We start from the raw sequence: 13,081 nt of genomic DNA on the forward strand, positions 1-13,081 counted from the left end.
GCCTATGACTTCATGAATATATGGTTACATTGTAGAATTTTAAAAATTAGTTGTGAAGAATAAAGGTTAACCATTGTTAAAACAGAGTGCATTTATTGCATTTTTTTAACTAATGATGCAGAAAAGTGACTTTAATCAAGATCACACTACTCTACAATAATGTGATTCAGTTTAAGTGACAAACTTTTTTTTGTTTTTTGAACTATGGTCACTACTTTACATATAACAAAAGCACAACACAATGCACTGTGGGTCGTCTTTCCTTTTTAAAAAGGGAATGGATCTGGAACATGCCATAGTGAGTCATTGCAGTAGAGCACTAAGGATATTTGTATCCTTCTAGGTGAGTGGGTTTCTGGGTGGAGGAGAGTAGGGACGGCAGCCTCTTTGGACTACTTTGAGAAATGGTATGCTTACCAAGCTGGGTGGTGTACAGTTGGTTTTTGTTTTTTGTTAAACAAAATTTTCCAGTGTTTGGATGTCCGACCTTTTTTTAAAGCCTTTGGAGTTTTTGTGCTATTTGGTACGCTAAAGTGCTTGTACAGAGCACAGCTACCTTATAGGAATAATTTTCAGTTCCCCCCCCACCTAACTAAATTTCTACTTTAGATACAGCTTGAAGGGAGAAGATTTCTGCCTTCATCTCCCAACTTAAAAACAACACCTCTCCAAAACCTCAAACTAAGTGGGAGTAAATCAGTACACTATATGCAGCGGGGTGGAGCCTGATTTGTATGTGTACACACGCAGCTTCTGCAATAGAAAGAGGTAAACTGCTATATGGCTTCAAAGGAAATTGAAGCAAAGGGGGACACCTTCCTATACAAGATAACAGATTGTACCTTTACAATAACAATAATCCCAGTTAGTATCTGCTACTGGGTTTTGTGGGGGGTGGGGCACACAGCCTACAGCAACCCCTTATCCTTAAAGTTTGATCCTATTTCTGGCCTTAGCAGAATCCATTGGGACCTTGAAGTACAGAAGGCAAGAGTGAGGCATGTATTGTTGGATTTCTTTTTTTTAAGAAGAAGCTATGCCCCACCCAAATATGCTTGGCAGGAACTATAAGTGGCCATCAGAAAAGGGTGGGAGATGGGTTCAGTTACCTTTTTCCAACCCTATTGAAGATGAGGAGTCTGCAGAGGTATTTGCAGTGGAAAAAGTAGTGCAATCCTATTAGGGTTGAGGTAGGAGACTGCAAGTAGCTGATGTGGTAATGTGTATATAACTCATTGAAGGAAAAGGATCGTGATGTGATCCGCATCCCCAAAACTACCCTTCAGACCTGAACCCTGTGAAATAGCGTGGTCATGTCTGGTGTCATGCTAACTGTAGAAACCTACAAGGCACTAATAGATCTGCATACCATGACGCTCAGTCCAATGTGGATAAACTTCAATGGTAAGTGAGTGTCTGCTCTGAAACAAACCAGTCCTCCTGTGGAGCAGGGCTTGAATGGGGGTAGTGCTGTAAGCCTCCAGGTGTTTGCTTTTGCATGCTTTCTGACAGGGTGAGAGATGGGATCTTTTCCTGATGCACATTCCTCTCTTACAGTAGGAACTGATGGCTGTGAAAAGTAGCCAACTTGTTTTGGCAGCCTGCCCTTGTGCCTTTTCAGAAGGCACCATTTTTGTGTGGCACTTTCCTAGATTCCACCTACCTTTGCTGTGGCCACACCTTCCCCTGAACTCGCTTGCATTCACAAGCAAGGGTTGTGTTGATGCCACTGAGATGCATGTTCCAGTCTCTTCTCCATATAGGTCCCTTCTGCATCTTTAATCTATGGTGCCAATTCCTGCCTGAATGTGGCCTGCATGCCATATTAGCATATGGTCCCACCTGTGATTACACATAAGGTAGTGATGGGCTTTTGCTTGCTTTTCCTTCCCTCAAAGGAAGGGATGGGGTTGCCCTATTTTCTTCCAAACACTTAGCCACCCTTCCATGTTGTGAGAGTGCAGAGCAGCTCCTATCACTCATTTGCTTCCCTCTCTTTGTTACTACACAGTGTAGACATTAGGAGCACACTGAAAATTTTACATGAACATGAGGAGCCTGATTCACTAGAATGATCAGCCATAAAATCACCTTAACCGGCCCTGGGAGCATTCCCTTCATGTAGGGATCGGCTGATGGCTTAGGGTCGCTGCAGCAGCTCTGTCATCCCTCACACCCTCTCTGGCTGGCGTTGGTGAAGGCGCACGCTTCCCTCCAGACGGACCCTTGAAAAGCTGCTCAACTTAGGCTGAGTCCTGAATCGGCTCTGGGAACAGAGCTGAATAAGAGTGGCTCAAAGCCACTTTGGCTCTTCCTGGCCATGCTTCTTTTTCTGCTAGTCGTTCAATTGGAAGAGAGAGACTACAACACTGGCACGTCCCAGTTAGAATATTCTCTTCATGTGACAGCTGTAAATGAGAAATAAAGTAAAACTAGGTTTTCCTCTCAACATTTGCACAAGCAATGTTGAATCATAGTTTAAAAATCCCTTTGTACTGTAAATTCATACAGTACCTTATAAACAATAAATTGAGCTCCCTGCCTGCATGTGGCTCCCCCCCAAGAGCCTTAAAGGGAATCAGACAGCAGGGGGGAGGGGAATTGAACAAAGTTGGACAGGTGGGTTTGAAAGGAGAGGGTTGATGGCATGAAGAAGGCAACTCTTCCTTATGTGGAAGCAGCATGATATGAAGCTGTGAGAAGGAGAAAAGCAGTTTGGGAAGGGAGTATGGATTGTGTAAGAGAAATGCAAGCTGGCGGGCAGAAGATTTTGTAGAGCTTTGGTGATATTGAGCAAGAAGGGAAGGATGAGGAGAAACCAAAGGAGCGGCAGAAAGAAGAAGTCAGATTGTTGAATGGCCAAGGACATGCAGACAAGAAGAGGAGGAACTGAGCAGCAGTAGAAGGTAGACCAAGAAGGGAATAAAGAGCAAGACCCAGCCCTGTGTCTTAGCTACGAGAGGCAGAGTAGGCCTTTAATGGACTTGGTGAGGCTGGTTTGCGTGGAGTGAAATTTTGTGGGGCACAAGAGGAGAGTTGGCAGATAGGGAATCAAGCAGAGAGAGTAACCAACAAGAGAGAAAGAATGGATAGGCTGGTACAGACAGACTGAAGTAGGGGGTATACAACAGCATGCCTGGTAGCAAAGGGCAAGCATCCAGAAAAGAGAGATTCCTTAAAGATAAGAGAAACTCAGGGGGATTTCACACGCTTAGTCTCTTTGACCATTTAAAACATTTTTCCCCATCGGAATATTTCAAAACAGTTAAGTTGTGCAAGGATGGGTGATGCAGTTACTTCCATCTAGAGCTCTGCACTGGCCTCGCCCCGCAAGCGAGACATTCAGTTCCTTCCTCAAACTGGCAGGCAGTTTGAGTCCCAAGCAGAGGGAAGAGGGCAAGGGCCCAACAATACTCAGTAGCAGCAACTGTGGCCAGTTAATCAGGAGTATTGAAGGACATCTGAAACAGTCTGGTTCTATTCTCAGAAGGTGACTGCAATGTGTGGCTTGAAGCATGGGGGTGGTGAAACAGTTCAGGGTTATAGCAAGGACAGAGAGAATCTGCCAGGAGAACAATGATTGCACAGCTCCCAATACAGCTCATGGTTTCATGTTTTAAATGCTAACCAGACAGAATACTTGCCAGAACACATTCTATGGAGTATGAAGTTTGAAACTGTTACGACTTTTTTTTCCTGTGTACTGTGCCTTTAAGTTTCTAAGAACTCTGCCTTTTTGCAGAGATGGCAGCCATTTTGTTCTCAGAACTACTGCAGTTTGTCATGGAAGAAATGCACACTGTGCTCTCTCCTAGACAGGGCATTTTTGCTCTTTTTTTGTGTGTGATGTTTCCTCAGTCTAAAAATGAAAATTTGGGACTGAAAATATAAGTTGTGTAGATAGAAATCATGTGTTCTTAGTTTAAAAAAAAAAGGCAGTGACATACAACAGTGTGAAAAAGGAAAGTCACAATAGGGCACTATGTGTTGCAGGAGAATTTAACAGAAGAAAGTACCATGTAAGCAATAAAGTTCATTGACTGAATCTGTAAAACCTGTTAAGTTATTGCTGTTGCTGGGCAAATACCTCTGGACAAACTGGAGACTAGAATGCAACTGGAAGACAGATTATACCAGGGCATCATGGTTACTTAATGGCTGATGGAAATTCTTTTCGCATTGACTTGTTCCATTCCACCCTTTTTCATCATCGTATCAACAGACTGCATATTACAAGCATTGTTCCCACGTGTTCGTATCTACCGCTTGGCTTCTGAAGAAAGCATCCTTTGAAACCATTGTAAGTGCAACTTGAATAGTCTTTATTTCAAGTTGTTTCTTTCAGGAGACTCTGGTGTTTCACTCTAGCTCTTTTGGTACTGGCACCTGTACAAGACCAAGAAGAAGACACGTTAATAGCAGTAAAATCTGGCTTTTTCCCTCTTCTCTCCAAAAATAAGTGTGCTGCTTGGAATCAGACAGTAACATCAAAATACTGAAAATGTAACTGGAAATTCTGTGGCTATAATGGTTAAATTCTTGGCACATTGTTCTTTCTTAGAATTCACAGAGCTGATGGTTATTGCTTGATAAATCAACAACACCATTTAGCCCAGACACAGCACTTTCCCATAGCTCTCAGAGTGCTCTACAAGGTGAGAGGGCATTCTTATCCCCCATATGACAGTTGGGGAAAGACCCTCTGGAAAGGGTTTAAGTGATGTGCCAAGATCACACAGTGAGTCAGTGGCAGAGTTGAGAACAGAGCCTATGTGCCTTGAACCCAAGTCCAGTGGGCTGTCCACTGCAGGTATTTTACCTCTAATCAGTTGTGACCCATTCTAGACAGTGTGACAGGATCTAAGATACAACACTTATACGCCAATGTAAAAGGTCAGAAGTCCTGAAGACTGCCTTTCTTTGCAGCTAAATCAGTCTTTAAATAATCCTTGCCACTGTAGTAGTAACAACAACAAAAATACCCCAGTGATGTGAGTTAGAGACACAGTGGCAGCATTAACTTTGAATTTACAGGCGGGGTCATTTTAAGATCTCTCATCTTCTTTAATATTTCAGGCCAAATTCTTGTCTCCATTACACCTATGTGTAACACCATTGACAACCATGAATTTGTACAAATGTAAATGGAACCAAAATAAGGCCTTTCAATTAATACATTGAAAAAAATTCAGAGAAGGTTATGAAGCAAGTGTCAATTACTTGAGAAATTGGAATGGTACCTTTTGGCAATATACTTTTTAGACTGGACCCTCCACACTCTTGCTCATGGGAGTATTCCTTAATCACAAAAGCAGTTCCATTTGGATGATTATTTTCACAGAATTTAATGGACCTGATCACTTATGTAAGGACTACGGGGATCAGTTTTAGCTCCTAGAAGAACAGAACGTTAAACACAGTGGCCATGATTTTGAGTGCCCAACCTGAGCCTTCTGAAAGGGGCCTGGTTTCCGGAGGTTGAGGGCTCACCACTTTCTGAAAATCATCCTCCTTAAAGTATTTCAAGTTGGATACACAAAAATGAAAACATCCAAAATCATTAGTCCTTTTCATAATTTTGCTCTATATTTTGTAAAAAATGCATAACAGACCCAGATCCTACTCCTATTGTTGCCAAGAATTTTGCCATTGACTTAAATGGGAACAGGACCGAGTCCAGTCACTACAGTGATCTACACAGATCCAGGGCCTATATATTATTTTGTTAAATGCTTGCTCACTGTTAACATTTCACACATACAAAACCAAATTCACCACTGATGTAAAAGGGCATATCTCCATTGATTTCATTCCAGGTACACTTGCTCATGCCAGAAGTGAATTTAAGCCATGATCTTTCTTGTTTGGTTTTGTCTATTTATTAAAAACTTTATTTTTAATTAAAATATTATTGAAGGCATTATATGTGCCCTGCAGACCAAAACAACACGTTAGAGGCCATTTGATTTTCTACTCAGGCAATTTTAAAAATGTGTCCTAGACCAGATAGACCAAAGCAGCTCAGGAGAAGCCACTTCTGCCTGTCTAGCAAATTATTAATTCAAAGTCATGGCATATGCACTAAGTATACCTTCAACATTATTGAATATACAGTCATAGATTAAGGGCCATTGGCAATGTCACCACTTGTATTGTCATCATCATAATTTCAGACAAAGTAAGGAAGAGCTGCTGTCAAACAAACAAACAAACTTACTCCTCTCCCCACTAAAACAAGAACACAGTCTCATATGAGATCTTATGGGGCTTTCACCACTCAGAAGAACTTTAGAATATCCACTTATTCATAAATGACCTGGAAAAAGGGGTAAACAGTGAGGTGGCAAAATTTGCAGATGATAAAAAACTACTCAAGATAGTTAAGTCCCAGGCAGACTGCGAAGAGCTACAAAAGGATCTCTCAAAACTGGGTGGACTGGGCAAACAAAATGGCGGATGAAATTCAATGTTGATAAATGCAAAGTAATGCACATTGGAAAACATAATCCCAACTCTACATATAAAATGATGGGGTCTAAATTAGCTGTGACTACTCAAGAAAGAGATCTGGGAGTCACTGTGGATAGTTTTCTGAAAACATCTGCTCAGCATAAAGTGACAGTCAAAAAAGCAAACAGAATGTTGGGAATCATCAGGAAAGGGATAGATAATAAGACAGAAAATATCATATTGCCTCTATATAAATCCATGATACGCCCACATCTTGAATACTGTGTGCAGATGTGGTCGCCCCATCTCAAAAAAGATATATCGACTTGGAAAAGGTTCAGAAAAGGGCAACAAAAATTATTAGGGGTATGGAATGGCTGCCATATTAGGAAAGATTAATCAGACTGCGACTTTTCAGCTTGGAGAAGAGAAGACTAAAGGGGGATATGATAGAGGTCTATAAAATCATGGCTGGTGTGGAGAAAGTAAATGAGGAAGTGTTATTTACTCCTTCTCATAACACAAGAACTAGGGGTCAACAAATGAAACTAATATGCAGCAGGTTTAAAAGGAAGTATTTTTTCACACAACGCACAGTCAACCTGTGGAACTCCTTGCCAGAGGATGTTGTGAAGGTCAAGAATATAACAGAACTAGATACATTCAAAAAGAACTAGATAAATTCATGGAGGATAGGTTCACCAATGGTTATTAGCCAGGATGGGTAGGGATAGTGTCCCTAGCCTCTGTTTGCTAGAAGTTGGGAATGGGCAATGGGATGGATCATTTGATGATTACCTGTTCTGTTCATTCTCTCTGGGGCACCTGGCATTGGCCACTGTCAGAAGATAGGATACTGGGCTAGATGGACCTCTGGTCTGACCCAGTATGGCCATTCTTATGTTAAGGCTAGGGCACTGAACAGGGGACTAAGTAGACATAGGTTCAGTTTCTGGCCCTGCCACTGGTTTGCTAGGTAATCTTTGGGCAAGTCACGTCATCTCCCTCAGCCTCACTTTCCCAATCTGTGAAATGGGCATAATGATACTCCACTTGTAAGGGGCTTTGAGATCTATGGATGAAAAGTGCTAGATAAGTGTTGTTATGGGGCTCAGAACCTCATAGGATTGACCATACATTGTATGATGTTTGGAGGATTAGTAATAAATCATTCATGCAACTATTTGCACCCGAAAAGAAACAGATTTTTACATACACACACACACATTTTCTTCTAATTTTTTTGCTTATCTATTGAGTTGAATCCTTTTCTTTTACCTTTATGATTGTGGGCATACAAAGGTTTGAAATCTCCCTTTAGGACTTTGCGTCAGGGGGACCATTTCACTGACTATTATTTAGAGGGGCTTATGATTTGTCTAGTTATAAGACATAGAAATAATATATATATTATTATATTATATATTATATTATTATAATATTATAATATAATAGAAATTAGGCATGAAAAATCTCACTCTAGGGGGAAATAATGGTCTGGGTCTTGCCATCCTTGCTCAAAGAACATGCAGTCCTTGTATAGGAAAAGCTCCCACTGAAAGTTGGGCTTAATATTTACCACATTTGAAGTAAAACTGTTGTTGGTCATTATTGAGATGTAAGGTGTGAATTAAAGTATGACTTCATCTAACAGCTCATAACAGCCCATCAGCCAACTAACAAACCCTTTATCAAAATTCCATAACATAAATGTACTTAATTTTAAAATGATGATGAATCTATCCATAAAGCATAGCAGCCAAATCTTCACCAAGCGTTAACAATTGCACCTGCAAAATTTGTGGTTGTATTAATTTGCCTGTGCAAAATTCTGCATTTGTGCATATAGAAACACGTGACTAATGCTCAAAATCTGTTCACAAAAATGCCAACTTGCATACAATAAACATGTTTATGTGCCTGAAAATGAATATGCCCACAGTTTTTGAAGATGCTTTTGTGGAAGCCTTTAAAATAGAATATTACATTTGATTTGCATTAAATTACAGAGATGGAATTATTTCCCTGTTGCTACCATTCTGTTTCATATACACTTACCGGTTTAAGATAGGCGACATTACTCTGACGAATGTCATTTAAGAGCTTTTCTCTTGGGGTTATCTCAACCAGAGGAGGTAGTCGTTTTTTTGGAACTGGTTTGAGAGTCTTGATCACATCTTTGAGACTTGTTTTTTCAGCTGGTTCTACGTATTCTGGTATAGTGGGCTTGCGCTGAGTTCTCTTGAGTTTGACCATTTTGAAGGAAGCAGGTTCCTCACTGCTCTTTTCTTCTGGGGCTGGCTTTCTTGCATGTTCATTTTTCCTGCTCATGGGCATAGTTTTAGGGACAGGTGGAGGCTTGGGGGCTTGTATTGAGCTATACATCCTTGAATCAGGCATTGGTCCCCCTAGCATTTCCCAAATCCCAGGAGGCAACCCTAGTCCATTTTCTAACATGGCTATTAACTCTCTCTGCTCTTTTAATTGCTGCTGTTTTTGCTCCTCCTGCCTTTTTTGTCTTTGTCTGTCAAGATTTCTGCTGAGCAGATTGGTAACAACCATCCTGGGGCCTGGAAGTTCAAAGTGATAGCCCATCTTCAGCAGCTTCGGGTTGGCTTTGAGAAGCCTGGCAATTTCCATTTCAGCTTGATGGCCCAACATGTTCCTCTGATTGTGAAAACGCAGTTCAGTTAACGTCTCATTATACTGCAGACATCTCATGATCGCAACAATTCCCTTGCCTGAGATAAAATTTGAATCAATATTTAGAGTAGTGATGCTCCTGTTTTCACGTAACATGTTGGCCACAGCAAAAGCTACGTTGTCATCGGCTCCCACATTGGCTAAACTAAATGTTTTTACATGCTTATTTTTTTTCATGGCGTTCACAAAGTCCACCAGCATTTCCTTTGGGATGTTTTCAATGTTGTTCAGATTGAGTTCCTTCACATCTGGATCGTTTTTCCGGACCTTCTGCAAGTTCTCATCTAAATTGGTTTGGTTTCCTGAAGGTCTTGCACTTAACTTAATAAAGCTAGTATCTACAGCTAACTTCTTTGGAATTTGTAGTTTTGATACTTTCTTTTCATTGTTTTCTTGGTTTTCCGGATTTCCCCCTGATTTTGTACATGGCTTCTTAGTTACCTGATCACTGTTGATGTTTTCGTCTCCGTATGGCTTCTTCATTCTTGATTCTTCTTCATCATCATCATCATCCTCATCCTCCTCCTCCTCCTCCTCCTCGTCATCGTCGTCATCATCTTCCTCCTCCTCCTCATCTTCTGTCTCTTTATAGTTTCTCTCTTCATTTGTTTCTCCTGATTGTTGTGCTGAACCAGGTTTGGCCTGTTCAACATGTTCGTTTTTGTAATATGTTTCTTTTCTGTCTGCTTCTGTAGTATCTTCTGCCATTTTTTTCTTAGCAATATCGTCCATATCCCCAGCATTTTCTTCAAACTTCTCTGCAATGTGTCTCTAAAGAAGACAAAATGCTAATAGCTGAAATAATTTAAAATGGTTTTGTTACATTAATTATGCGCTGAAATAAAAATATAGCGAACGGCTTTAATGTATCTCTGTTTTTCCTCACATTATATTCTAGAGAATGCTTTTTGAAAAAAAGAAAGTGTTCATAGTACTTCTGGCCTAAATGTGAATGAGCAATAATTCCTTATTTAAATACTGTTATACAGCAATCTCTCATATAAACTTTCCAAGAATGCCAATAACTTCTTTCACATTCCTGATCAAAAGTCTATTGATGTCGAGAGAAATCTTTCTATTTACATCAATGGTAGATCAGCCCTAATTTTCTCTGATATAACGATGTGTTGTCCATCGCATTTCTAGGAGACCTTTGTTTTTCATGTAGCAAAAAAACGGAGATACATTTCTAGATATTGGCTCTGTAGCTCAGTCTAATTAAGACCAAAGAGGAGAATGTCATAGTAACGGGTAGAACTGTTAGTGTCCAAGCCTTAGGAGTTTGGGCTTCTGTGTAAAGCATTAGCATTAAGGGGGCACCACTGGGGACGTAGGTGAATATTAGTTCAATTTGCTTTTGTGTTCTGTGATGGGAACATGGTTTCTGAACACTGCTTGATGGAAGGACTGTGCTTTTAGCATCAGTAATGACATCATATTGGCCGCTGCTCAGTTCCTGCCAGGAAACATAGCCACTTTCCCTGAAGGTCTATTTCATGTACAATTTAATTTTCTTGCCCCTCTCTCATGATGGGTAAGAACTGGATTTTACTACTCAGGACCCAATTCACTTTGTCTGCAGCTTGCTATTAGTAAGCAACTAGACAGAAGGCCTGATCTTAGAGTCCACGTCCAGCTTAAAACTCCCATGGACTCCAGTGAGAGTTTATATATAAATAAGGAGTGCACGATCAGGCCCTTTGAAAGTACAAAAGTAAGGGATGCAGACGGTGGTGGTGGTCCTGCCCCACTGAGATCAGGATTGGGACCACAGTGACACTTAACCGCACTTCTCCTTTGTACCAGTGGAGGTTGCTATTTGTCAAGTTCTGAAGTGACAAAATAGGGGATGCTGAAATATAAATAAATCATATCTGTTTGCTGTATTAATGAAACCCTTGGAGTTTTTGTATGGATTTAACTTGACACGGAGCTGGGAATGAACCACACAACCCCCACCTTTGGAATAGTTCAAATCTGGATCCAAACTGTGCAACTCAGGCCCATCTCTACTTTGTACAATAGAGGTTAAAGAAACCCCAACAACTTTCAACATCCCAAAGTATAAAAGGAAACACATTTATATACAAACCTCTTAAAGGCCAAGAATGATCAAGCGACAGCTTATCTTCTTTGTAAACAGCTACTGGGACACAAACTTTTACTGGAATTCAGGGATATACAGTACTGATGTACTAGAATACAACCATATTATAGAAGGTTGGACTGATGGTAAAAAGTCATACTGCGTTTCTCCCTTGAGTCATTTAAAATTCCTACACGTCCTAATCCTGATGTATTTCCACAGGCACATCTCCCCTTGTATTCAGTGAGAGTTTGGCCTGCATAAAGACTATGGCCCCAATTCAGCAAAGCATTTAAGTACGTGCTTAACTTTAAGTCAATGGGACTTAGGAATGTGCTTAAGTGCATTGCTGAATAGGATTGGACTCTTGAATCAGAGCCCACAAAAAGACATACAACTGGATCCCCAGCTGGTGTAAATCAGCACAGTTCCATTAACTTGGCTGATTTACATTTGCTGAGTATTTGGCCCATGAAGTTTGGGCTCATAGTCACTAGTGACTTTAACTCAGTCAAAAAGACATTTTCAATGTGACATTAAGTTCTATTAATGATTACTATTATTATTATCATAATTTAATTTTAGAGTTTATTAAGCCCTTCTAATTATATTAAGGTTATATGGGAAAATCACGCTAGCCAATATTTATATTCTTATATATATTATGGAGAAATAAAAAGCTTGACTTCTATTTTGTGATTTGCTTTTATATGGTCTTTTCTCAATCAGAGGTTTTGATGAAATAAAAATGTCATTTTCTTACATTTGAAAATGTAGTTAACAATTTAGGGCAAAAAGTAAAAATCTTTTACTGGGGTAATCTTTCAAGTTAGATCCTATAGTTATAGAAAATTTTGAAACAAGATTTGACTGAGTTTAAATTCACACAGTATACTGTGCTTTAATTTGCAGAAGGAACTGACAGAGAGGAAGACAAAAGCATCAAACCTATTATTATGAAGGTCCTGATCTTTGGCAATATACTGTTACAATAAGTCTTATAGCAGATGCATAATAAACAGTTGTGATTCTCGCTTATTACCTCAGATGGCAAGAGGTTGACAGGAACTCTCTCATCCTCTAGCATGCGTCTTGATGCCTTCTGCCAATACAGGTAATCAACAAGAGATCTGTGGTCAAAGTTTCCTGTTGGAGGTTTTTCAGTCTGATCTTTCTGTATCATTCCAACTGGGACTCTTGGGTCTGGAGCCATGACTTCCATTTCACACTGGAGCTCCCTCAGCTCTTCAGGGGATAAGTTTCCTAAGATTTCATCTTCATCAATGTCCTCGATTCTGACTTCCTGGTCAGAATTTTGGCTGAGTTCAGACATTTTTTTAAACCTGAAGAAAACAATTTATAAAACACTGTGCTACTAACAGTATTACACGCTGTTAAATCCCCACATTCGTGTTTTTGTCATGATCTGTGGCAGTGCTTGATCTCAATGTGTGAGAGAGACAGTGGGACTGAAGCTTTTACTAAGTCTATATTAAGCTGCTGCACTTGGCTAGATCAAGAGAATTTATGGAGATGTTGCCATGCTCCGTTTTCAGCAACTTGTCAGCTGTGCAAACCCTTCTGACATTTCAGTACAGCTGGTATGTCTCTGATTGAGTAACAGAGAAGACGATAGTTTTCTAGAGGATTCCCTTCAGAGGATAACTTTTAAGTCTCATCATATTGACGAATCTGCTATATATACAGGATGAAATTCACATTTGTGCAGAGAATCAACACACAAGTTTTCTTGGAACTGGAAAGGGTTCAGAGAAGGGCAACAAAGACAATCAAAGGTATGGAAGTATTACAAGGAACTAAAAAGATTAGGGGTCTTCAGTT

At 40.1% G+C, this 13,081-nt stretch overlaps 1 protein-coding gene across 1 annotated transcript; it reads right to left on the reverse strand.

The window, feature by feature from the left end:
* Nucleotides 1–4,351: 4,351 nt before the first annotated feature.
* Nucleotides 4,352–12,572, reverse strand: LMOD3 (leiomodin 3). Its single transcript, XM_077822555.1, has 3 exons — nt 12,282–12,572; nt 8,509–9,867; nt 4,352–4,386 (listed from the first exon to the last, which is right to left on the reverse strand). Exons 1-3 carry the CDS (start codon nt 12,570–12,572, stop codon nt 4,360–4,362), a joined length of 1,677 nt encoding a protein of 558 aa, XP_077678681.1. The 3' UTR covers nt 4,352–4,359.
* Nucleotides 12,573–13,081: the final 509 nt, after the last annotated feature.

This window comes from Eretmochelys imbricata, chromosome 7, assembly GCF_965152235.1.
Source record: "Eretmochelys imbricata isolate rEreImb1 chromosome 7, rEreImb1.hap1, whole genome shotgun sequence".
Classification (NCBI taxonomy): Eukaryota; Metazoa; Chordata; order Testudines; family Cheloniidae; genus Eretmochelys; species Eretmochelys imbricata.

What these genes read in the sequence shown, in the direction of transcription:
- LMOD3 (XM_077822555.1), bottom strand. Translation starts at nt 12,572, where the DNA reads ATGTCTGAACTCAGCCAAAATTCTGACCAGGAAGTCAGAATCGAGGAC. An exon ending in TCAACCTCTTGCCATCTGAG is followed by an intron (nt 9,868 to 12,281) that starts GTAATAAGCGAG and finishes GATATTGCTAAG; the next exon opens with AAAAAAATGGCAGAAGATAC. An exon ending in ATGTCGCCTATCTTAAACCG is followed by an intron (nt 4,387 to 8,508) that starts GTAAGTGTATAT and finishes GGTCTTGTACAG; the next exon opens with GTGCCAGTACCAAAAGAGCT.